This window comes from Panulirus ornatus, chromosome 68 (genome assembly GCF_036320965.1).
Source record: "Panulirus ornatus isolate Po-2019 chromosome 68, ASM3632096v1, whole genome shotgun sequence".
NCBI lineage: Eukaryota > Metazoa > Arthropoda > Malacostraca > Decapoda > Palinuridae > Panulirus > Panulirus ornatus.
Window position 1 is genome coordinate 17,800,047 of NC_092291.1, and position 27,780 is coordinate 17,827,826.

Below are 27,780 nucleotides of genomic sequence, written 5' to 3' on the forward strand. Positions count from 1 at the left end.
GCGCATTATTTCTAACTCTTCCCTTCACGCTCGCTCTCCCGGCTTTCCTGTAATCATGTCTGGCGTCTTTCTAATCTTTTATACTAACGAATACTTTCATGGCTTTTCATCGGGCGTCGTACATGTGTGTGTTCTGAATGTAAAGTGTTTTATTCACTACGGTGCATCGGGGGATGCGACGCACTCGCTTACCATAAGTACGAGTGATTCTGCGGATCAGTGGAGGTATAGGAAGACAAATCCGCCCTAGTCTGGGCTGTAGAAGGTGGTTTAAGTGTTATTCTTATGAGTGGTAAGGTCTGGGAGCATCGTAGCCACCCTAGCGAGTGGGAGGGGAGCGCATATGTCTCTGCGGTGGTGAGGACCATTTAAAAGAAGGAGAGGAAGATAAGCAAAGAAGCGTTACATGGAGTGAATGAGATTGGCGAGGGGACGATAGGACTTCAGTTGAAGCAGTTGATTAAGGTTCAACGAGACACCCAAGCAGAGACGATCCAGAAACGATTATAGAAATTAAAGATCATTACTTTATCGAAGCGTCGATCTGGAAATTCATACATGCGCTCGAAGTCGTGGCTGATGCTTGAAGATGAGGACAGATATCTTATGTCTGCATGAGCGAAGATAGACGGAGGACGGGGAGTTTTGACGTAAGAAAAACTAGAGACAGTTGGTTAATGGTACGGTGAAGAATGGGGAGGAAGACGAGATGGTGATGGTACGTGATGGGAAGCTGGATCACAGACGGTGGTGTGATGTCACGCCTCTAGTGTTACCTGGTAGTGATACTCCTTCCCTCACAACAGTGCTGCATGCAGGTCCTTCCTCGTCTTCCCGTGCTCTGCCCCAGGGGCCTGCCTCCCCGGTACTAGCTCCCTCCCACGCCTCCTCATCATCATGACTGGGTACCTCCTCTCAGTCCTGTACTCCACGTTTCACTTAACACATATTTGGTTTCTCCTCTCCCTCATCATCCAAGCCACGTTCTCTCCCTTCCCCTCCCCATTTAGCTCACTAGTCTCGGCCTCTCCTCCCCCCACTCTTATAACTCAAGTTTCTCCATCATAGTCTGGGTCTCTTCCTCTCATTATCGTCTCGTTAGACACGTTTAAAGCCTCTCGCTCCCCCTCCCCTGTTCTCCAGGTCATGTTCACCACCGTGTGTGTGTGTGTGTGTGTCTCGCCCTCCTCCTCCTCCTCATCACGTCTCGCTCATTAACCTCGGTCTCGTAGGAACAGTTAATGCTGTTGACTTTCCCACCGGTGGCAGACAGACACGGTAATCTCCCCCGCTTCACGTCCACCCCCTTCGCCCCGTCCCGAGACTCTTCCTTCAGTCGACCGGCGGTGATCCACTACGATGCGCAAGTGGGTTTAGGACGGTGACGACGGGCCAAGTGTTGTGCTGCTGGGTCGTGAGGGACAGAGAACGCACTCTTGTGAGGTCAGACGATGTTACCTGGGCTATAAACAAGTTGGTTATAGGCTGTATGTGTTGTTAGGAAAATGAATAGTCAAATCTAATGGTGATGGGCTTCGAAGCTGATCCGGGATGGTGGGAAATCATACCTAGAAGGAAATATGTAGTTATTCTGAAATAGAGAATCTGAACTGTGAAGATTTGTCGACCATACCAGTGTACATGAAGGGTTGGACACCCTTACCGTACACGATGACACACACTATATCCCCCTGTAACTGTAAGAGTCTAGCTTGCTGTCCATAGTGGTAGATAAGATATTCCTCATCATCCATTGACTGATGGTTTCTTTCTTGTTGTTTTGGTATGAACGAGAGAACATGTTGGAAGGGAGTAGTCGGGGCAGCAGCTTACATCCGCACCAAAGCTGGAGCTAAGGTTGATTTCACTTCTAGAAGTCAGACAACGCCAGAAGAGAACTAATCGTAGTTGGAAATAATGATAGCAATGCATTAGAAATTATAGCAAAATAGAAACGTAGATTAGAAATAGAATAATCGGAAAACAGATTAGAAGTCCGGGATCAATATGATAGAAAATGGACGTAGACAATGTATTTTTTGTCAAGTTAGAAATAGAAACTACACAAAGTGTGGGAGGGATCATGGTGGAGGTAGTACAGAATATTGTATGTAAGAAACTAGATGTGAAAAGCTGCTACATAGCCATGAACTTAACCATGGAATGCCCCTCCGCCTGTTTATGGTTGGCTTCACATGGCCGTAAGTTTTTCATATCATTATCAAGCTTAATGTATAGATAGATATCTGCAACGTCATCATCTGGTGAATCCTCCGCCCTTTCCTCTCAAGGTCAATGAGCTAACAGGGAAGACTTAAAGCGGAAGGTGTAATCCTACGTTCATTTGTTCTATATTGCAATCGTTTATATGGATGATAATGTCGATCAATGTGGAAAGAATACGTGAAAGGTACCGAGGAGATTCCTAGACCTGGCTAGAGTGATTGGAAGATAGGTAAAGGCTCCCTGAATTCCTTAGCGCATCTGATACCGCTAGACAGCTTGTCGTACACCAACACAGCCACAAACACCCTGCAGGAACTTGGTGGTGTTGTGTGAACCCGCCCCTTTGGGGAAATTGAATTTTCCCGACACAACAACCGGGAGAGACCCATTATTTATTAATACATCCCACTACAAACATAAGAAGAATGTGATTTACTGACGTGTCGCACCGTGGAGAATGATCATTTGCCGCTACACGGCTCTGGAGTATGACAGATCAACAGCACTGCGCTGCAGAGAATAGCTATACACCGACCCATCACACTGCAGGGAACCTGGTCGTTCATCGACAGCACGTCGTAGGAAATAGATCGGTCAACGACAGACAGTTATCACATGCTCTTCCGCTGGTGTGACAGACACACCACACTGTTGTGGGAGGGAGATGATCGCCCTACTGTGCATACAGCACTATGAAAGATCACTCGTTCATAGAACCCACCTCCCACACACAGTGGGGAAACATCGTGGTGGAAAATGTTCCACCTTTACTCTTCATCCCTGCTATACATATCGGTACCGAGCGGAACAACTCATTATTTCTGTCATTTTATTAGTAACATTTCTAATAGCAGTCTATGTTCTTTATTTCCCTCCTCTTTTCACCCTCCTCTCTAACCATGTACTCCACCCATAGTGTCACAGAAATTACTCTCTGTCGATCCTTTGACAGTTAACCCAACATTTGGGTCAGGGGGTTAGATACTCATGTAAAGAATCCCATGCTAATTATATATATCATGTGGATGTGGCAGGAGGAAATGACAGGCTTCAGAAAGAGGTAGGTGGCGGCAGCATATATATATATATATATATATATATATATATATATATATATATATATATATATATATATATATATATATATATATATATATATATATATATATGTCCCTTGCTTTTCACTTGTGGTGGGGAGTTACGCTCTCTACTCACGTCGTCAGGTTGTTATAGTTTCTAAACCTGTGGGAATCCGTCGTTATGCTGGGCGTCCACAGGCAACTCCACCTCCACCCTCTGCTGGTCTACAGCGGCGCTGTCTGCTTCTGTCCTCACCCAAGTGAAGACACAGTAGATGCGAAGAAAAGAAGAAAAATAATATATATATATATATATATATATATATATATATATATATATATATATATATATATATATATATATATATATATATATATATATATATATATATATGCGCTCTTTCATGTTCCTTTCAGTTTAATAAAAGATAAAACATTTTCAGTGTCGTGTATATCTTGTCTTCTCCGTTATCATACCGAGATGTCTTTACATGCTCCCTTCACCGCCTGTCCTTACCACCATCCCCTCGTTAGCCGTACCTCCGCTGCTCCCTCCCACTCCGCAAGTCACAGCCGTCAGTAAACTTCACATCACTCAGCATTACCTCTCCTTCAGCAGTCGGATTTACTCCAGGTAATCCCCCCCAGGCGTGCTGTTGCCTAGCACGCCTCGCTTAACCTCGGCTCCCACTCCCAATAGCGCTGAATTTAGCGCTGTTCACAGCAACAGAGTCACAATTCATCTCTGGTTGAATGTTAAGGTTACTAGCGACCCCTTTTCCCCGACATAATGCGATTATCTACACATTCCTTAGGATTATAGTAATACTGTCAACTTCACTACGTTAAAGTTTATATTTTATGTTCGTAAAAATGTGAGTGAAAGGTTGAGGAAATCTTTTTTTTTTTTAATGTTCCGTAAGGTTTTTCTTTTATATGGACACCCGAACAACTCTCACGAATTGTTGAAGTTGAAAGAATGGCTGGGTTTATTTTACAGAAATCACGTATGTGTGTATGTGTGTTTTGTAACAGAGTGATCACGACGACAAAGGAATATATGTGTTCACTTATACTCCGTCTCCATCTTTATGACCAGATAATCTATAGAAATTTATTCTCTTTTCGAATTTTAAATCATCCGGACTCGTGGAATATTCTTCAACCCCAAGACGACCATCTTATGGAACCCGCTTGGTTCTGTGTGTTTCTCTATGTACCTGTACACTTGCAAGAACAATCTGTTGCAACTGTTGAATTTACGGTTTTTAAACGCGGCTCACAATGTCTATCATCTGCACAGTTTTATGAGATATTTGGTCGTAATAAACAGGTCATGCTCGATGGCTCGCCTAAACCATTTTCCTCTCGGCACAGGCTTGACCACAATCGGTCGCTCGGTCTCGCTGGATCGTAAAAAGGACAAGAGTTCAGGGGAATCTAATGCTTTACAGCCTTGATCCACAGTACTGGGTTTTCTCGTTTATAATCTATATCCTCGTGAAGTACCTCAGGTATGTGTAGTTCGACCATATTATGGTCTTGTGAGAGCAGCAAGTAGGTTCCTTCGTCAGGCCGTGGTAAGAGCTCTCGGACTTTGTCTATATAACTACAGTTTCCGATGATCTTGCAGACAGACCATCACGCGGGTCTCGCTCGGCCAGGGAGCAGACCAGCTGGTTCGACTCTCTTGGCCCAGTGAGGCTCCCCAGAGCCCCTCTCTCGCTGACACAACTCACGTACTGGCCGCAGACTCGAGTGGTCACCCAACGGAACGACCTCTTTACCCATGCCACGAAGTCACTCACCTTCATAACCTCATGCCCACGTCATGACATCACACTGTTTGAATACCCTCACACCTGCATGAGGCTCCTTCCTACTTGATATTACCATAGTTTATGACCTAATATTTGTCCGGGCACACTCATATAAAAGGATCTGACTCTCATATGATGAGGTAACCAGGTTCATTGACCTCACTTTATCATGTTATGATATCATGAGCATACTGACCTAATACACCACATCATGCTGTCACTCAGCATAGCTGTGTTACCACGAGGTAAATGGCATAGCTAGGTTGAGTGTGGCTGTACCGCTAATGTTATGCACCATCTGCCTTGCCTTATACCTTCGGTGATCGTATATTATGCTCAGGTCCCTGTCATTAGTATAATTTATTCCATGTCTACAGATTTTAATTGTCCAACTTTCAAAGGAGTGGTTGATGCGTGGTTGGTGGTGATGATAGTGGTGGTATGTGGTGGTGGTGATGGTGGTAGAGTAGGTTGAAGGTAGTAGGAGTAGGTTAGGGGTAGTGATAGTGGTAGTGTTGATGGTGATAATGGTTATATGATAGTGGTGGTGATGGTGATGGTGGATGAGGTTTATGGTAATGGTGATGGTGGATGAGGATTATGGTAATGGTGATGGTGGAGGACATTGGTGTCGGAGATGGAAACGAGTCACCAGCCGTGTGACCCCGTGTGACCCGTTGATAGTAGTATTCGTGATAGTAGTGATCACGGTAAAGGTAGGGAGAGAGGGAGAAAGAGGAGGAGGATGGCGCGGGTGATAGCTATGGTTTTGAACGGTTAGGGTGAGAGGAGATGTCTGAAGAGAGCGAGGCGTTGAGGCCATCACAGCATCAGCACCTGGTGGGTGTGAGGTGGAGATGGGTGAGGAAGTCATGGCTCTGCTACCGTCTGAACACGAGATGCTGTTTTGCTACTGTCACTCTTCCGCCTCCACTGATGATATATATGAGTGTGTTTTTTATATATATATATATTAACTTTCACTTATTTTCACAGGCTTTCGCCTTCTGTTCCTCAGCCTTTCTCTTGCTCATTCACACATTTGCTTTCATTTCCGATCTTAATGCTGTTTCCTTTCTCACTATCTTACTCACTCGTGTGCTGTCGCTTGCTTTCGTTCTCTCATTCACACTCTCATTATATTAGGTTCTTATCTTCACTCATACACATCCTCTTTCCACATATTTACATTTATTTTCACTCACAGCTACTCAAAGATCTCACTCCTCATCTATGTTTCTTTCATCACTCGCACTCCTACGATTACCCCCTTCCAGTGTCTCTAATTTCCCTTTTTGTGAAGATTAATTCTTAGTTCTCTGTTCTCACCCACTCATTTTCAGCACCTGTCTTACCTCATAAGAGACAGGTCGTACCGTCGAGGTCAGAGATCGTACCTTCGTTCTCAAGGGGTGAGTGTGACCCTCTGGTCCATGTTACGTCTCAGACTCATTTAATGATCCTCTGCTGCACTACATACAGTAGGTCAGGTTTGATCTGGTCTGCTTCGTCTGTACGTGTCTGGAGCGAGGGCTGTAGACGCCTTCCAGTTTGTCCACCATCTCCTACATCATTATTCGTATGGTGTTTGGTCAGGCTTTGTCCATGTGAAAGCTGTTTATGAAAGCTGGAGACGTGGTAGGTGTCAATAGACTGAAACAATGAGTGACAAGTGAGTATATGTTGAATGCCGTGTATCAGGAAGGAGCATAGTGTAGGGACGTAGAGGGAAGACTAGTCAGGAATCGCGCGTGTAGGGAAGTCTGGTCTACAAGTGATATGTTAACGGGGAGAACGTGGAGTGTAGGGGGAGGCGTGACATTGGATCAATCTCGTAGGTGATGATGAGCACACGGTCGTATATTTGCTCTGAAGATGGTCGGCTCACGTCGGCCTCCCTCCACGCCTCACGTGAGTGATCCTCGACGTCTGTGTCTCTGGTTGCGACAACGTCCACAGACCACCTGAAGGAAGGCAAGATTATATATTTTTTTTCCCCGACTGGTGTTGATATCTTGACGTTGACAAGCCTTAAGTCTAAATAACCAACCACTCCCCTGAAGAGCTGATGACACTAGCCTGGTCAGTCCGTCTGTCTCTTACCTGACATTTAAAGGCGTTTGGGTCAAGACTTTTTGAGAACTATTTGTTACGTCAGAAACTGCACCTTGTCGCATATTCTCGTACACTGCTTAGGGGGGGATTGGTCATTGCTTGTGTGGGCTGAAAGCCACTTAATATCAAGTGTACATCACCTGGGTGAGTTATGTGTATCATGAGCCGGAGAATATGCACGTCATTGATAAGAGTAATCGAGAAGTCGTGTAGGACGTATACCTAACCTGTGGGTGTATTACATTACCTGTGGGTGTATTACATTACCTGTGGCGGGCGCCCATCCTACATGATGGATGTACACACTGGAGGAACATGAGGTAAGACGATGCTGAGCAGTATGGAGGGTGAGCGTACATCCGGCCCACCCAACTACCACTCTACCTACACAAACAAAGCCATTTACCCCACCCCCCCTCTTCCGTCTCCCCAGCCTCTCATCTCTCCCCACCATCAGTCCCTTCATCTTCCACATCCGCACAGCCTCGCTCGACCACGGTTTCCTTAACTTTCTTTACTGTCACTTTTATTTGGCATCTTTTTTTTCCCCACTCTCCCTTTCACTGGCTTTTCTTATTTACTCTCTCTCTCTCTCTCTCTCTCTCTCTCTCTCTCTCTCTCTCTCTCTCTCTCTCTCTCTCTCTCTCTCTCTCTCTCTCTCTCTCTCTCGTTTTCTTCTTCCTCTAGCTATTTCTCTCATCATCTTGTCCATCTCGGTGTTTCCTTTCTACGAGCTCCTCTTATTGATTATGTCTACAGTTGTCTTCTCTTTCTCACTGTCTCTTCCGTGTCATCCTTGTCATCTCCGTGTTCATCTCGCTGTCCATCTTCTCGTACCGTTACCTCTCACTCTCTGCTTCTAGTATATCCATCACCATCTCCTTGTTAGCTCTGAGACCATCGTCTGTAATACATTTCCCCTTACCATCTTCGTGCCCATCTCTCTATCTTTCTACTGTTCCCCAGACCATCTTGATTACCCCCGTCACCCCGCAGGCCCATCACCCAACAGGCCCGTCACCCACAGGCCCGTCACCCACAGGCCCGTCAACCAACAGGCCCGTCAACCAACAGGCCCGTCACCTAACAGGCCCGTCACCCCACAAGCCCATCACCCCACAGGCCCCCGTCACCCAACACGCCTATCACCCAACAGGCCCGTCACCCAACAGGCCCGTCACCCACAGGCCCGTCACCCAACAGGCCCGTCATCCAACAGGCCCGTCACCCACACTTTCCGAGTCAGTGGGGTGGATGGCATGATGTTCTCTGGTGTGGGTGTTGGCCGGCCGCTGAGGTCCCTACATGTGGTGTCTTCACTCCCTTCGTGCACTGTACTCGTGCTGACCTTCTTACAGACTGGGAATATAGATGTACTAGGGTCCATGTACCTGAGATTGTACGTGCCTGACACTTTACATGCTGGGGTGTACATGTACTTCAAACTGTGCAAGCTGGAGTATTCGCGTGCCCCAGACTGTACATACTGGCTTATACATGTTCCCAACATTGTACATGCTGGGGGTTTACCCTCTGACTTATTACCCGGAGCCATACCTGTACGTGGGGGAGGGAGTTTTGCACTCGTGAGCCATATGTCTGAAACCTTCTTTAATGCCACACAACCTTTTAAACTTCTGTATCCTCTCCACATTCACCACATCCTCTTCTGTATCCTCTCCACATTCACCACATCCTCTTCTGTATCCTCTCCACATTCACCACATCCTCTTCTGTATCCTCACCACATTCTCCACATCCTCTTCTGTATCCTCTCCACATTCACCACATCCTCTTCCAGTTTATTCCACTCATCCATCATTCTGATATTCTATGTATACTTCTTTATATACATATATATTTTATCATCTGTCATTCTAATCCTATAAGTGTACTTCTCTATATCTATTTTTAATACGTTTCCTTATTTCGCTGTGTCCTCTAATTGTACCGTTCCCACATCTTTCAAAGTACGTTTCAGTATCCACATAATGAATCTGGTTTAAAAACCTCTAGTTTGTGATCAAGTCACCCTTCACCCTTCTCTCTTCCAGGTCTCTTAATTCTGACACCATCTTTATTGCCCCTCATTGGACATTCTTTGTGTTTTACAAGTGTGACGACCAAACTTGAGAAGCATATTCTAGGTTCGGCCTTATGTACGATATGAACACCGTGCTAAAGAGTTCCTTATCCTAATACCTGAAAGGTATTCTAATATTTGCCAGCAGACGACAGTTGGACTTCTTGCTTGTTGTCGTGATGTGGGACTATGGCGACAGGTTAGGCCTGATGATGACAGCGACTTCCCCAGTCGCTGTCACATACAGAATCATGAAACTTATATCTTGCCAGTGACACTCGTATATTGAGGTCGTCTTTCACGCTGTCCCCTCCTCATTACGTGCGTGTGTGTGTGTGTGTGTGTATGTGGTGGGCGATCGGGAGGGCCAGTGAGGAAACGAGCGAGCTGGCAACAGTCTGTGGCACAGCGTTGCCTCACTGTTTTCCCCTGTCACTTAGTGCTTGCGAGGGGAGGGGAGGGGAGGTGGAAAAGAAAAGGGGAAGGGAGGTGGAAAAGAAAAGGGGAGGGAAAGTGGAAAAGAAAAAAAAAAGTCATTTTTTTCCGTTGTTCTCCTATGGTGGCACCGCCTTCACTGTCCTAAGCAGACGTACGAGAGAGAGAGAGAGAGAGAGAGAGAGAGAGAGAGAGAGAGAGAGAGAGAGAGAGAGAGAGAGAGAGAGAGAGCCTTTTCCTTCATCCTGTTCCTTGATTAACATAACAATGCCTACATCCTGTTCTGTACCTTGGATGTGTGTGTGTGTGTCTTCTCTTGATATTGGGTTTGTGTGTAGTTGGTGAACGTGCGCACGTTCCTCTCTGCATGATGTAAAGTATCAAACAGGTTTATATTAGGTACGCTGCCACCCTGAATACAAATATTGTGGCGAGCGTGCACTGTGTTCTGTGACCAAAGTTCACAGAATGGCTGAGTCTGCATCCAAATGACTGGGGGAGACCGGGGGCAAATATGGAGTTCAAATGATGATATGAAGTTTGAAATGGAAGACGGTGACGTAAACTTACTGATTTTCGTGTTGTTGGATCGGGACGAGGGCTTTGCCATCCGGGAATCAATTCGTCATCTTCAAAATAATGGAGTCATTATGTTTCGTGTGAATTTAGTACATCATCTCTGGGATAAGAGGGGAAAGAAGACTGCCCACGTATCTCCTGCTTGTCGTAGAAGGTGACTAACGGGCTGGAACAAGGGGGTCGCCTGGAAATTCTCCCCCTTCCTGTATTACTTTCTGAAAGAAGGAACAGAGGAAGGAGCCCAGCAAGGATTCTTTTTTTTCTTTAAAGCTCTGTTCCTGACTCTTCCTCTCTCACACAGGAAATAGTGAAACACACACAACACACACACACACACACACACACACACACACACACACACACACACATATATATATATATATACACTGTGTTACAGTTCATTATCATTACATTTCCTATGTTAATGTTTAATATTTATGTTACAGGTGAGAGGCGAGGGAGTCATGGCATGGCTGCTACCACTAAAGGTAAACAAAACAGTTGGCGCTGCTGTTCTCACCAGCGGCCGCACACCCTCCTTTGTTCCAGGCTCAGGTATACCGAGCTCTTACCACAGTACTTTTGCTTCCCAAGATTAGCGCAAAATGTATGTCTTTTCTTGAGCGCATTTGTGTTAGCGTGGCAGATGCTTGATGGATTCCAGGCTGTTGTAGAATCATAGGAATTTAAGACGGCGATTTTGCAAGCACTTTGGACCATCTGGAAGCTCTCTAGCTTATCTAAAACCACAATAGACTTCGCTGTGTGACATGACTGGTAAGTGGTTGCCATTTGTATATTGAGTTGGTGTACACTAGCGACCTTGTTAACCAAGTGATAGGCTTGTAGTCTCTGACACCATTCTGTTACGGCAGTCTCCTGCCAAGTTGCCCCCTATTTTTGGATGATTATCAGAATCACTTGTATGGATCTTATGTTGTTTATTCTTCAGACTGTACGAAATCAAACTGCGGTGTTGTTTACTTTTCAGACTATAAGATTAAACTAGGATGCTCCGGACAGTGTAAAGTCGTACAGACGAATTTTAGAATCGTGATCCAGATCTTACAACTGCTCACTGTAAATCTTGCACCTTATATCTTTGCAGGAGGGCTGGGTGAACCGCTTTGCTGTACTTGTACTTGAGTCTATTTGGTCCGTGTTATGAGGCAGTAAATATTTTACGACCTCGTCGTCAGGGTGTTCCCAAAACACAGACGATCATTTTGCTATCTGTAAACAAAGTCAGGGTGTGTGTAAGGTGTCTTTTGCCGGATCGCTGTAACACTTAGGTTTACAGGAAAGGGGAGAGTAGATGGGTGGGAGCAGCGAAGAATGAGGGGGTAAGAAATTGGAGAGGGTAGGGGAGGAACCTGAAAAGACTGGAGAGGAGCAAGGGAGAGAGGGAGGGGTAGTGCCGCAGAAGTCTTCGAGAACCCGGAGCCGAGAGAATCAGATATGATCCAACACCCAGTCTGATGGAGGGAGGGAGCCAACACCACCACATCCCCACACCTCACTAAAATTAACCTTAAAACACCAGCTGGTAGGAGGATATCCAATCATATTATCTCACGCGATTTACCACTGGTGTTCTATTTTACGTTAATAAAATACCAGGAGTTATTTTCTGCGAACAGTTGTTGTTTCGGTAACCGTAGTTTAGACTACTATATTTAAGGTTAAGTACCGACCGCAGTCTCATTACTGGCAGTTACCAGCTCCAATAGTGGTGATTTACTCGGTAAGACTGGACGTGGAACAAACCCCTGATTTATGTACCCCAATATTGGTGTCATGAACCACGACGCAGTGTCACCGCTAGAGGGCACAGTTGTGGCGTGTCATGCCACCTTCCTGTGGCCCTCGTGCGTCAGACTGAAAGGTAATACGCCGTCGGTGTGCTGTGCCACTGTGGTACAGCTGTCATGTGTCATGCCACGACGCCAGGCTGTCGCTTCTCGTGCTATCCCTACTTTGGAGATACCGTGTCATATCAACGTGCTATGACTACTAATCATGTTTGTCATGTCACTACACTCCCTCTAGTATGTGTCGTGCCTTCGCGCCACAGCTGTTAAGTCAAGGTACCACACTGTAGCTATCGTTTGAGATATCGACACTTCAGCAGCTATTGTATCGTTGTCGCAACATTATGGCTACTGTTTCACGTTACTACGGTACAGTTATGGTCATGTCATCATAGTACGGCTATCGTATGGTAAGTCATGACCACGGTGTGTTGTATCATGACTACGGGATTTTGTGAGACATTGTGGCTACTCTAGTAAGCATTGTAGGGACGAAAAAGGTTCTGGTTATTGTGAAAGACATCAGCGGTTCCGGGATGTTGTAGGAGACAGTGTGGCCCAAACATTTATCATGTACAACCGATGTTAAAAACATTGTGGGGGCAGGAGAGTCCTCCTTCTCTTCCTCCTCCTCCTCCTCCTCCTCCTCCTCCTCCTCCTCCTCCTCCTCCTCTTCCTCCTCCTCCTCTTCCTCCTCCTCCTCCTCCTCCTTCTCTTCCTCCTCCTCATTATGATAGTCAAGGCTAAACTGATGAAGTAAAATGTAAACATTGACCAGCAGAACCCGCATATCATGCCAAACAAAACTTTCTCGTAGGTCTTATGAGTCTGAGTATGATTAGTATGTGTGTGACAATTTGGTTTGGCTCTTTCACTACCTTCGTATGTCGGATGGTCGATTTCTAGGAGTGAACTGTTTCATATTGTATGAAGATGTACGTAAAGAAGTAGGCAGCGTGTACCGAAGAAGAGCGTTACTGGAGCTCCTTTGAGTAAACAGCTTTCACTTTGACGTTAAAGACAAAGATATCTTAAAACTGGACGGATGGGTGGGTGGGTGCTGGAAGTCCTGAGGGACTCCCTGTCATAACAGTGACTCGGTTAATGTCTCACAACAACAGGCGTCCGCTTGAGGGCACTTCTGAAGAGCAAACAACAGTGGAATGATGATAACAGTGAGTGATATTTTACGTACCATCAACACGTTATACACAGAAGGATTGTATAGACGTACACGTAGAAGTGCACCCTCGTTTCTTCCTGTGCACTTTCTTTTATTTCTTTTCATAAGGATCTTCGTATATCTCAAGTGGATACAGGCAGATATACATTATACAGGAATGTTGAGTTGTATGTATAGGCAACGAACATTGTGTGTTTAGAGTGGAAAAATTATATTTTGTTTTTATGTGTAGGACCAGCTAACAATCGTAGGTCAGGGTACCCGATGTTCCTTTAGCCACACATGAAGAGAGGCAGTGCGTGAGGAGTGGATGTAGACAGACGCGTACTGAAAGCAAGTGAAGACAGGTTTAGATGGGAGTCGATGCTGAGTGAGTCATAGGCTGGAACTTTACTCCATGCAGAGATAAGAGGTATGTTTTGTTCAGCAAGACTGTATCGCTGAAGCACAACTTGGAGTACCATTATGTGTGTTATGATCCGAGTTCCTGCAGAAGGATGGGAGGCCTCACACCCATCGGGGGTGTTGCCAGCGTGGTGGAGTCATTGACAAGTGCATGAGAATGACAAGCCACACGTAAGAGAATCTCTCGAAGGGAAGATGGATACATCCAGTGTATGTTATTTGTCTAAAAAAAAAATTCATAAAACAGAGAGTTATATGCAAAATACTTTCATTGTATATGACAGATCTTGAATTCAGGCTAAGAAGGTATTGTGTGTTTTACTGGGCTGAGTTGATTTTATCTTCTGTTCCTTGCTACCAGCAGTAGCAATAAAACTTCAGCAGCAACATTCACTGATGAATAAGATTTCCCTTCGTGGTCAACTTAGCCAAAATAGTTGCAAATGATATATTTTATATTCATAGTGAATACACTTGGAGATATTGCATCTGTTCATCGAAAGATTCCAAAAGTCTTGTGATCCAACTTTGACATTTACTACTTACTTAACCACTGAGACGTGATACTTTGTGAGGTACTTTTGCTGGAGGGGAAAAAAAAAAATCCAGGAAAAGAAGGCATAGAAAACTGGTACTACGAGAGTAGTTAGAGTAGATTACACGTTGCTGCTTTTAGCATGTCACTTCTCACTACTGCCGTGCTCATTATCTTACATGTTTAATCTGAGACGTTTCGAAGCCCCCCTGAGAAAACGCCGCGAGCTGCATTTATGTCGTAGATATACCGGCTGTCTCTAGCAAAAGGTCATTGATCCTGAAAGTGTGCCATAAGTCAAACATACACCAACGGCAATAACTTCCTACAAGATCCGTCAGTGTGCCTTCACTGAGGTTCACACGCTCCACTGACTAAACACCTCCAGAAAAAAGAAGTAAGATTATTTAGACGACTATGTACACGGGGTATTGCAACATAAACGTCTTTGGGGTTGTTCAAGGCATCATACGGCCTCACTACTTAAACAGATGACGTAAATTGCAAGAGACCATTGGTTGCTTCGTAATATGAGACCGTGAGAGACCCATGTGGGACTGTTCAGATCGGTGTGTTCGCTCTGATCGAAACGTGCTATTACGGCGCAAGATGAGGTATGTCTTCAGCAGTTCAATTTATACTTCGATGGTTATCTTGTCCACAGTTGTTGTCGCTCACACGAGAAATCTCTTGAGGTACTTGATGGATAATATAAGAACTTGTCGTGTTTCTGTAATCGTTGTGGACTGTTCCACTGGACAGTTCAACATCATATAGTCTGCCACTACTCCTAACTGTATTTTACGTGTTGGAGGACCAACTTTTGATTCGACTGCTGTCGATAGTTGGATGTCTTGCCTATGAACGTCGAGGTCAGAGCTTTGAAGTCTACTGCTTATGTGAATAAAGACCCAGAAGGTTGAGTGCAGTTGGTAAATACAGATTCAAGTTTCAGCTTCGAGTGAGAGCGATCATGAGAGATGAGGACCCTTCCGTCGATTCCTGACGGTGATTAAGGGTTTGACGTTTAGTGAAGATGCCTTTGACTGGGTCTTCCCACCTTATACTGACGATCATCACAGGTCACACTCATCACGTTGATGGTAAAAAGAGACCTCGTGGCATATGGAGATCATATCTAAGATTACTACGTGTGTTTTTCACGTAGCGTATAATTTGCATGTCGCTGGGTTCTTTGACTGTAGTTAAGATGTGGACAGTGATGTGAGTGGGGCTTCCTGAACGGTAATGCTGGCCTACTCCTCTGGGGCCTTCTAGTACACAGAACTCCTCCTCCTACTACTACTACTACTACTACTACTACCACTACTACTACTACTACTACTACTACTACTACTACTACTACTACTACTACTACTACTACTACTACTACTACTACTACTGTCGTTACTGCGGCTGCTGGTAGTACCGACGTGTGTCAGGTTGTTCTGTTCCACCGTCTTACGACCACAACATCATTTAGAAGGTACCAGAGATGAACCTTTCGATGCAGGGAATACATTTGGCGTTGCGCCTCCCTGGAATACGTTATCTGACGGTGAACCTAAGAGGCTAGGACTGGACACGCTCCACACGCTCTTTATCTAAACCAATAGCCATGTTTTGCTCTCCGGAAAGTATATCTTCATTGTACGTTTGTCTTACTCGTACATATCTGGAACCTGTGTGGATTTTCATACCCCCCGTGCCATGCATGGCCAGGGAGAGGCATGTACTTGAGCCCAACGTTTGATACATGATCCCTTGAATATTTCCTCCCCTTTGAGTCCCTCCTTCCCCTCCCACTTAGTCCATAATGTATCATTTTCTTCCCATCAATATGTCCCAGGTAGTTGCCCTCGTCTTCAGATCATAAAGTGCCGTTTGAAAGTCGAGGTTTTATTCAGTGTGTTCTTCTGCCGAGACCGAAAGCACATACGAGTGTAAACACAACACCTGACATCAAGGAGTCATTTTCCTCGACTTGATATTCTCGCGAGGGAAGCAGGACTTTTAACATGCCAAGACGCAGTCCTATCCACGCTGCAAAAGGCTCTCGCAGTGAATAACCGAAGCTGATAATACGTAGGACGACTTAATGCACAAATTCAATGAGACTTTTCATGTTTATTTTCATTTCATAAGTTCTTATGGGGTTCACCAGGTGTGAATCTTCGTCGAGCTGATGTTATCTGATATTCCTCTATCACTCGTGATTTTTAGATGAGAAATTAGAGAAAGCTCCTGACTCTACAAAGCGAAGAGTACATGAAAGTAGTAAACCCGACAATAGCGTATACTGTTATCACCGTATCATCTCCATAACAAAGAGGGAATCTACACGTCATACGTTCAGATGGATTCTCATACACCTGCAGGGTTCTGTATATACTTGCCCAAAAAACACATTGTTCTACTCTGACACAAAAAGAGTCTTGTTCTATGGTATATGCAAATGTGAGTGAAAAGGCAAATGTTTTGTTAGATAACTTTGGAGTGTTGTTGGTAACATATTTCACACGCAAATACGTAATTTACCTTTAGTTTTATCTTTCACTATCCATCATTTTTGAAAAGTAATCCATGAAAACCATGTGATTCATGACTTGAAACAAAGATAGACTTTCGTATTTTTTGACTTGTAGATTGAATTATTATTTTTTTTCTTTTTTTTTCTTTTTTTTCTACGTCTTAACACTCGCGTCTTGACCCCACGACTCACTTCAGCGCTGACCCAGCCTCACCAGTGACCCTTCGTGAGTTGACCGGGTCAGACCTGTCATCAGTAAGTATAGCGGGGATATTGTGTATGTATGATCTGTAACGTTTGTAGGCCAGCGCCTCTCTCTCTCTCTCTCTCTCTCTCTCTCTCTCTCTCTCTCTCTCTCTCTCTCTCTCTCTCTCTCTCTCTCTCTCTCTCTCTCTCTTAGCCCCACCTGTTCAACCCCCCCCCACCCCCGCCACCCGAGCCAGCAGCCCTTGGAGGCCTGTTAAGCAAGACCTGAGTCCTATAATGACTGGTCGAGTGTCTGAAGTGTGCCAGGGTTTGGCCGCGCCTCGCCAGCGACCGAACACTTTAAGGGATGACCTTGGGGAAGAGGTGGACACTCACCCAAGGGAGACATGTGGTGTTGATCCTTAAGGTGGAGGTGGCGCGATCCCTCTCTGTACAATAGGAGAGCTATACCTCTCGTCGAAGGAGAGGTGTTTTCCACTCGCTGACGCAGTCGCCGCATTTGCAGCGGGGTGGTTTGGCACCCTTCCATTCCTCCTGAGGGAGAGGCGTGGCGGCACTCTTGCTTTTAGGGAGAGGTTGTGATGCTCTTGTTGACGAAGCGATGTATCCTTATTGAGAGAAGCATAGAGGGAGAAGTGTGATGCTCTTGTTGACGAAGCGATGTATCCTTACTGAGAGAAGCATAGAGGGAGAAGTGTGATGCTCTTGTTGACGAAGCGATGTATCCTTACTGAGAGAAGCATAGAGGGAGAAGTGTGATGCTCTTGTTGACGAAGCGATGTATCCTTACTGAGAGAAGCATAGAGGGAGACGTGAGGCTCTGCTGGGTTCTGGCATCACCGCGCAAGGCTAGGGAAACTGCCGAGATACAAGGCGTCCAAAAGGTATTTCGCCGCTTGTGTTAATTCAGTGAATACCTTTACCGCGACTGTACTTCTTGCACCGTAGATCGAGAGGTATGTCATAATATACATAAGAGATACTGAAAGGTCTGCTCCCTAACTTGAATACCAACGTTGTTCCTATCCGGGTCGACACACTGGGTAGAATCATTTAAGTTGGATACGCTGGAGGGAGCACAAGTATGATGAACACCATGGGAAGATCTGTTGACTTCAGGATAATACTGGACCAGCCCGTCTGTGCAACAGACTGTAAAAAAGAAAAAAAAGATAGCCAAGTGGACTAGGCGCTCACCTGGAGACCTCGGTCGCAGCTTAAGATGAGTGGGCCAGAGGGGCGGCCACCGTAGCGAGTATAGTGTACAGTATATGTAAGGGAAAGGCTGGACACCCTCCCTGCCAGGCCATAAACTATCCACGGGTCAGGTGAACTGACGTAAGAGTCAGGGGAAAATGGCGCTTGGAACTGTGGGCGTGTTTACAAGAATGTGTCACAGCAAACGTTTTCAGTCGTCTCCGTGGCTTTGATCCTTTCCACAGACGATAGACACCTTCATCAGTTGTGTCGCTAAGTTTTTTTTTTCTTCCATACACGTTCGCCATCTCCCGCGTTGGCGAGGAAGCGCCACGAACAGACAAAGAAACTGTTGTGGACGCCTCATGTATACGCTTCAAGATGGATGTTCCTACCGCTTCCTCTCGCTGGCGACGGCCACCTTGTCGTCTCGCTCGACTAGACATTCCCTTCCCCTACAAATGCAGATCAATATAGACTCTGCAATACGATCAGATCTTATAATCGTATTCCACTAAGAAGAAAAACTGACACGTTGTGATGAACAAGTACAGCATTGTTATTTCACCGTTTAGGGAACACCGGTAAAAACACTGATGTCATTTCGTTAAACGTCAATTTGAAAAGGTCTTTACCCGCCAAACGCTTGCCCCTGATGACGTATACCTGGCGTCTGTCTGACGCTCCCCTGGCGTCCAGCTGACGCCTCACCAGTCCCTCGCCAGCTCCCGCCTCAGACCTGACCGACACCCGGCTGCTTCAGGCTTACCACACACTTTAGTCTCCCACTCGACTCGCCCCACCGCTGCGTCTGTGACACGGGACATAATCTACCATAGACTTTGTTGTAGTGAGTGTGAGATGAGGAGTGTGTGGAGCAGTACACCTCCCTGCCTGTGCCTCGCCAGCACAGCATGGCCTCCTCCCACGCTTCTCGAGACTATTAAGCGAAGGTTGATGAGTGGGTAACGATTGCATGCACGAGGAAACAGTTCGTCGGTCGGTAATTAGCAGTGAAGAGATCGTCAAGGAAGATGTATGACTGGTAATGCCAAAGGGCATTTATGGATAGCTGCTTTGTTGTTTTGTTTGACTGTGCAGTAACCAGAGGCGAAGCCCGGTCCACCACCTGGGAGAAGAATAGATAGTCCCATTGTAAGGCTGAGGTGAAAATCTTGTGGATCAGTGAAGCGCCATGGAATCTCCCTCACCGAAATAGTTGAACGTTCACCTCCGACTAACTGGAAGCATAAGCCATTCACCCATGACTCAAAGTCTTGCAGGTGCAAGAGCCAGAGATGGCCCAGTCCGCAGCGTGGTGTATGTGTGTGTGTGTGTGTGTGTGTGTGTGTATAGTCATCGTAACACAGCAAATTTCTCTACATCGGTCGGTTGCATCTCGTATGGCACCCTCCCTAATGAGGCCTGGCCCCACACGCGTCACATAACTTTAACTTTACTGGGATCCTTGACAATTTTTTGTTGTTTTTTCGTGCCCTGCCTCTCTTGAAGATATCATGACAACCCCCCTCCCCTCCCCCACCTGCCGCAGCATTCACTCGGCCGCGCCCCTCCCATGTACTTATACACTCCCACTATCTCATCCCCTCCCGCAGTCTTCCGTCACATCCTCCTTAGACATACGTCTCGCCGACCCTTTGACACAATGTCGTGGCCCATTCACTTCCTTAACCCTTTCACTTAGTCGTGCACCCCTCCGCCATGCCCTCAACCTTCTCACACACTCTTGGTTCACACACACACACACACACACACACACACACACACACACACACACACACACACACACACACACACACACACACACACACACACACACATACACTCTTCCAACCCTCTCTTGCTTCTCCTGAACCTTCACACACACTCTATAACACTCCTTCAGCTCTCTCTCTCTCACACACACATTCTCACACTCCCTCAGCCATATCAGCCACCTCCCTTAGCCATATTAGCCACTCTCTCATCCATATCAGCCACTTCCTCAGTCTTCTCACACACTTTCATAGTCCATACACACTCTTTCAGCCCTTTAACACACTCTACCTTATCACAGTTACATGATCCACACACATTCTTTCAACCCTTTCAATCACTCCTTTATATCTTCTCACATACTCTCATTGTCCCACACACGCAAACACTCCTTCGTCCCTCACACACACACACACACACTCCGTGAACCTTCTCACATAGTCTCGTGGTCTACACACAATCCCTCATTCCTCTCACACACACACACTCGCAGCTCACACACACACACACACACACACACACACACACACACACACACACACACATTCCCGAGTACCTTCTCTCCACCCCTGCAGTCCGCGGCTGACGTTCCAGGGTGTAGAAGGCCACATTAGAATATTCAGAAGGGACGTTCGAACAGCGCTCTTCCACGAGGACATGGGAAAGCCAGGTGGCTGAAGTCCCTGTTGGTGTTTGTGAGGAGGTTTGACTGGCCGTCGACAGCCTGCAGAGGAAGGCGTATATGGCACGACGCTAAGACCGTAGGGTATGATGGCCTGGCCTATGACCTGATCTTGAGGGGCTCAAGGGTCGTACCATCCATCGTATTCAAAGTCTTTCAAGCCAATGATACTATCTGTTTGTACGGGAGGTTACGTTGTAGAGTAATATGGTTCGACCCTTCAACAATCGTACTGTCGTGCTCTAGGGTGCCTAGTCTGGGTGTGAGTTCAGGTGCCAGGTCGCACAAGTGGTCTACATATATCGTACTGACTGCTGGCTGTGTGTTTGTGGTTGTTCAGTGGTTAGGTTACATAGTGTGGGCCCCATCATGTTGTGCGGGGACCATGGGATGGGATCGGGCATGACACTCTACCTCTTCACCAGCCGAGCCCAGCCAGCCACGTAATGGTCTGGCCCACATACATTGTTTGGTTGCGATGTTTCAAGGTGAGGTGGGTCACGAATTTCTGACACCTCCCAGGAGACGTACGTCATGGATAAATATCTTTTAAGGGTTCCTGAGTGACGGGCGACGGTGATGCGTTTCTTTCGTCCGACGTTCCTGTGTGACGTGGTGTGTCAGAGAGATTTTACTCTCTGGTTGTGTTATAGTGACGTGTGGCAGAGATAAGTTCGACTACCTTCTCTCATTTGTACTTACGTCTTTGTAGCTAGTTTACTGTCTGATGTTCCTCGGACGCGATCATACTCAAAATATTCTCATTATATTGCCCTATAGATTTGAAGTATAGGTGCTTTAGATTGCCCACCTGTCCTCTGTGAACGGCAGTAGTTTAAGAGGGATTGTACATAAACTCTGTTGGGTTTTACGTCAAGGTGTGGGAATAGTCCTTTAACACCACAAGCACCTAGTTTTCGTCCTATTGTGGCCCTTAACGATCAGGTTAAAGGTACAACGTGGAGCTCAAGGGGTTAAGCCTCCTCGAGGCAATTCGTCGCTAAATACCGTCGAGGGTCGTTTAAGCTACTGACTGTGCGCCGCGCGGGCCGTTAGCTAATTTACTGTACACAGAAGACGCTTGTGTAACTCAGTGGTTAAATTACTTATTTACCCATTTGTAATTGAGTAACCCAAATAGGGCAGTTACCTGACAGGCCTCCTCTGTACGATGTGGTAACAAGTCCAGGAGCACGACGCCCTGAGGACCATAACTTTAGGTCATCACACTGGAGGGGTCAAGTGGTGACTGCACTCTAAGGGGGTTAAGCCATCGTACTCCAGAGATGGTTATTATACTCAAAGGCTGAAGTCATTCTACTCATGGGGATGAAGTCGTCGTACTCATGGAATTAAGTCGTTCGTACTCATGGGGATTAAGTCGTCGTACTCATGGAATTAAGTCTTCGTACTCGTGGAATTAAGTTGTCGTACTCAAGAGGTTGAAGTTATTTATTCTGTTCCGTTTGACACAGGCGAAGAAAAAGATGCAAAATCACGCATCACTATGCCCTCTGTGTATTACCTGCTGTGGCCATACGTGAGGTGGTTATGTATCATTCCCTCCCTCTCGGTTTTATGATCTCACTCGCAAGGAATGTTGGCCGGGGATGATGTGGTCACCACAGGCTCTGGCCTCATTTTACTCACCCAGCTCCTGGGTAGAGAGTTCCTCAGCCTCTGGGTAAGGGATTTTCTTAACCCAAAAGGCCAAACTGCCTCTGTGTTCGTGCGTGTCCACGTCAAGTCTGGCTTGACGGAGCTGCTGATTAAATGAGGCATGACACACACACACACCTGTTGCCGTGGAGTGAGCTCTGTACCCCAGCATACACCTGACTGACACACCTGCATCTGGAACCTCTTGAACACTGCCGCACGACCTATAAGTACGGCGGTACGACCTTTAAGTACGACGGTACGACCTTTAAGTACGGCGGTACGACCCCCTCATAAGATTGCCTCACACGTAATTCTGACATTAAATGCCACATCATCACATCTGAAAGAGCGTACCATCGTACCCATGGATCATTCCTTCTTGCCCAAGATTCGTACCGTGGCGCTCGAGGGTCGTACCATCGTGCTCAAGGGTCATACAATCATGCTCGAGGGTCGTACCATCGTGTCCGAGGGTCGTACCATCGTGTCCGAGGGTCGTCCCATTGTGCTCATGGGTCGTACCGTCGTGTTCGAGGGTCGTACCATCGTGATCGAGGCTCATACCATCGTGCTCGAAGGTCGTACCGTCGTGTTCGAGGGTCGTCCCATTGTGCTTATGGATCGCACTATTGTGTTGAGGTTCTGCACAGTGTAGTCGCATAATTACAGTCACCAGGGGTTGTTGCTAAGGACCCAAGACGTGGGGCCCCGCAATAACTAACATAACGAGGTCGAGTTGAGCTCTTTATAGCCACTTAACGAGGGGAGGTATTAGTGAGTCTTGACATGCTCGTTTGTTTCACCTGGTTCCTGTGATGGCAACTGTCGCCTTCCAGTTGAGTCATTTACCTCGAGAGAATGAGTCATTTAGCTTGAGTGCGACTGTATGATCCTCAAGCTCCAGGGGTAGGATTTATACTATAGGGGTTGAGATACAATGCTTCAGGGGGTTGAGATATAGTATACTCCAGGGTTTGAGGCGTATTATACTCCAGTGGTTGAGGTACAGTATACTTGAGGGGTTGAGGTATAGTACACCCTAAGAGTTGAGGCATAGTAGATTTAAGGTATAGTATACTCCAAGGGCTGCGGTGTAGTATACTCCAGGGGTTGAGGTATAAACAGGAGTTAAGTTTTGGTACTACCGGGGTTATGTTACAGTACTCAATGGGTCGAGGTACAGTAATCAAGGGGTCGATTCGTTGCACTCAAGGGATCGGGTTAGAGTACTCAAATTGTCGTTATATTGAAAGGGTCAACTTATAAAAGTTGGATTCTCGCACTCAGGTGAGTGATTGATCCTACACAAAGGACTGCTGTAGTACTTAAGCATTTAAGACACTGTATTCAAGAGGTTACGTTGGCTAAAAGTCACATCTGATTGTTACAGTTCTTGTAAGGAAATAAACTCACGAAATGGCATTACTCTCGCTGTTCATTTGGAAAGGATTGGTTCTGTTGTTATCTGTACCGTAATTTCTTGTTCCCAAGCTAGTAAGTTGTTATGTTCTGTGGGTTCATTTTCTATCTTTAGAGTGTTATGTTAATAAGTCACCAAGTTGCTTCGTACATTCGTGTCTCCACTGTTCATGTCCTCCTGCTGTGTCTCCACCGTTCATGTCCTCCTGCTGTGTCTCCACTGTTCATGTCCTCCTGCTGTGTCTCCACCGTTCATGTCCTCCTGCTGTGTCTCCACTGTTCATGTCCTCCTGCTGTGTCTCCACCGTTCATGTCCTCCTGCTGTGTCTCCACTGTTCATGTCCTCCTGCTGTGTCTCCACTGTTCATGTCCTCCTGCTGAAGAAGAGAAGAGGAAAGTGGCATAAATAGAGTGGGCGAGGAATGATGGAAGGTAGGAGGAGGTAAAGAGGGGGAGAGAAGAGGAGAAGGCCAGAAAAAGAGAGGAAAGAAAGAAGCATAGATAGCGAGCATGGTCGGAGGTCACGGGGTAATAAGTGAAGACTTTAAAGCCGGTCCAGGGCCAGCTCAGCCGCCTCCGTGCATCCTGCTGCTATGGGTTCCTGGCATGATGCACGCAGACTCATCCTCCAACCCACAACACACACACACACACACACACACACACACACACACACACACACACACACACACACACACACACACACACACACGCCCCGTGGACCCACAGCCACTCACCACAAAGACCCATGCCCACACACGCCCCCTGGACCCACGCCCGTTCAGGGCAGGGTCAGGAATTGCTACAGTTTTTTTTGTCCTCCAGAAAATAGTTGTTCTTGACCTTTTAAAAAGACTTACGACCAAGTTTAAGGGAAATGTAGAGCTCATGTTGCACCGTGCGCGCCATGGATGTACGTAGATGTTCAGTGTAGCGACACTGGAAGTCTACCTTTCCAAAGTATATGTTGATTAGTACTTTTGGTGCATTATTTCCATTATTATTATTATTATTATTATTAGTAGTAGTAGTAGTAGTAGTAGTAGTAGCTGTTGTTGTTGTTGTTGTTGGTGTCATTGTTTTTCGCACGTCAGGTTCTGGGTATAGATCAGTTCGATATATAGATATGCACAGACATCACTCCAGCAACAGAAGAACTCCAGCACTGGAAACACATGGGATATCATACTCTTGGGAAATACGACACCCTCCCCACGGTGGAGGAGGCATGGGAGAGCCAGGAGCCACTGACTAATGAAGTGACACGCCATAAAAGTTTATGTTTGGTCACGCTGATGTGTTGTGCGTCCACTGTCCTCTGACTCCCCTAATCCAGCCCTGTCGTCCTGGCCTCGGTTCCTTTCGTGTCTTTACCTTACCCTACCCATCTTACCTTACCTCAGCCAACCCCATCCATCCTACCTCACCTAAGTCAACCCCACTCTACACTGCCTCACCTCCTTGAACCCCGCTGTATATTGCCTCACCTCAGTCAACCACACACTCCACACTGCCTCACCTCATCCAACCCCACGCCACTCCGCCTCACCTCAGTCAACCTCATCTCCCGCCGCTATGAACGTGCCAGCATGTAAGGTGTACCTGGTGACGGGGAAGAGTCTGGCGAGGTCCCATCGCAAGCCAGGTGGGATCGGGAGGAGCGGACAGGAGGTGAGGGGCCGTGGATCACAGCCAGGTGTTGGCTTGGGGGTTAGATTAGGGAGGGTATGGCAGGACGACCTAACGGTCTCTGCCCTTTCTTCAGGCCTTTACGGGCAGTCCAGCTGACAGACCAATTAGCCTTACCCTTCCGTCTCCAACCAGCTCCCAACCCCGTCTCACTTTAGGTAGTGCCATTACTGTGTGTGCGTTGTATGCATTGTATCTGATATACTTTGACCTCCTTTGTGTTGCTATTGGCTTTAGTGTATATCGCTTATCATCATTCTCGTGTGTGATTGTATTCTGGTACACGTCTTGTGCTTTGAAGGTACCCTGACTCTTCTTTGTATTGTTACCAGTGCCATAAAACATCGAATCCCGGTTTCTCCTGGGCCCATCTGTCACCCTCCCCCTCTTGTCTGCCCTTTGCCCTCACTATCGCAGACGCTTGGGCTAAGTATGTACAGACGAATAAAGCCTTTTACATAAATATAATCTGGTCCCCCACCTACCTCCTCTCACTCTCTGAACCCAGCTCCACCCACCCTGGCCTCAACATCCTCCCCTCCTCAACATCCTCACCTCCTCAACATCCTCCCCTCCTCAACATCTTCACCTCCTCAACATCCTCACCTCCTCAACATCCTCACCTCCTCAACATCCTCCCCTCCTCAACATCCTCACCTCATCAACATCCTCACCTCCTCAACATCCTCACCTCCTCCACATCCTCACCTCCTCAACATCCTCACCTTACTGGCATCACAACGTCATCTCACCCCATCGCCACCAGTCACCTCACCCGGCCGGCACGAGCACCCCACCTGCTTACCAAACCCAACACCCACCCAGAGGGCAGAGTGGCCCGACCATAAACACGTTCCTCCGCTGCTACACAAGTGTCGTCATAAACAATGTTGTGGTAAAGTGGTGGTGGACCAATCATCCCAGGGTCCACGTGTCGCCTGTGCGGAGCGTCACCCACTCACTGGTTCATGCACTCTCCTCCTGTATTGTTCTTGTGTATCTGTCTCTTCCCGGCACACCTCCCCGAACCACCCCCCTTTTTTATTCTTTCGTGTAATTGAGGTTTCGTAAATGAGCCGCCCATCCGGGGGATCCTGCAGATACGCTCTTCAGTAATGACGTGATGGACGAGTTCTCTGACGACACTACTCTTTTTTTTTCTCTCTCTTTCGTCAACTGACGATAATACAGGCTCGCCAAAGGTGGCCTTTTACTCACACTGTAATTTCAAGCAGGCAGAGTTCTGTGATATATATATATATATATATATATATATGTATATATATATATATATGTTTCCTCAGAGGCCCAGTCCTCTGTTCTTAACGCTACCTCGCTGAGGCGGGAAATGGCGAATAGTATGAAAGAAAAGATATATATATATATATATATATATATATATATATATATATATATATATATATATATATATATATATATATATATATATATATATATATATATATTAGCCCTTGTGGTCAGAAAAGAGAGTGAGCCATTCGTTTAGAAGGGCTGTGGTGGGGAATAAAGTGAACATAACCCGACCTTTACACGACCTTATCAAGATATTATGGTCGAAAAAGAAGTACGAGAAACGAAAGTCTTTTTTTTTTCTCTCTTTTTTTTTTAAAGAATGTTGTGCCAGGTCAGCAAGATTACTGTTTTGATATGGTCGAAAGCTGAACGTTTAAGATAGATGGATTTCGTAGACTGCCAGCGTACTAAGGTTGTATGGTACACCAGCTGAACCAAAGCTGTCTTTTTTTTTTCTATTATCAGCGTCACTGATGATATACTTCGAGTGGTAAAGATTTAGCGGTAATTTTAGCTCTGGAAGAACGCGTCTCAGCGTCATTCGAAGTCACGAGTGAAAACAGGCAGCCCGGAACAGCTGCTCGGGCAGTCTTCTTGTTGAACGCAGGTGACGACTGTCCAGGACTGATCTCCAGCACCTGCTGGTGCCGCTCCTTGTAGCTCTTGTATACTCTGGATCCTCCAGAGAGCCAGCATGATGGGTAGGAGTCAAAGGGCAAACTCGCCGCTCTTGCCGCCAAGATTAGACGGTGGATTGACTCTGTTAGCGGGAGTGGTGTTGTGGGCAGATGTTATGTAGGAGGAACAGATGTGTAGGCCAAGCAAGTATGGTTTCAAACAAGCAGGTGTTGTGTAGGCCATGCAGGTGTTTTCACGAACGAGTTCCTGAATGTGGATAGTATGTTGATAGACATATTGTTGTGTTAATGGAATGGTAGTTTTTAACCGGGTAGAAGTTATGTTGACGGGGAAGATGGGAAATGGTGTTGCGTTGAAGCAGAGGCGCTGTGTTGACGGGAAGGGTGCTATGTTG

At 46.4% G+C, this 27,780-nt stretch overlaps 1 protein-coding gene across 4 annotated transcripts in view; it reads left to right on the plus strand.

Annotated features, from left to right (window-relative positions):
- Positions 1-27,780, plus strand: part of LOC139747499 (uncharacterized) — a 169,189-nt gene that overhangs the window by 81,086 nt on the left and 60,323 nt on the right. For 2 of the 4 annotated variants that reach the window (XM_071659894.1, XM_071659897.1), the window contains exon 1: positions 10,785-10,825. The exons of the other annotated variants lie outside the window; for them this stretch is intronic. In XM_071659894.1, the coding sequence (XP_071515995.1) occupies positions 10,802-10,825 (24 nt within the window). In that variant the 5' untranslated portion in view covers positions 10,785-10,801. Of the gene's footprint in view, positions 1-10,784; positions 10,826-27,780 lie in introns of those variants that run through there. 4 annotated transcript variants of the gene reach the window in all.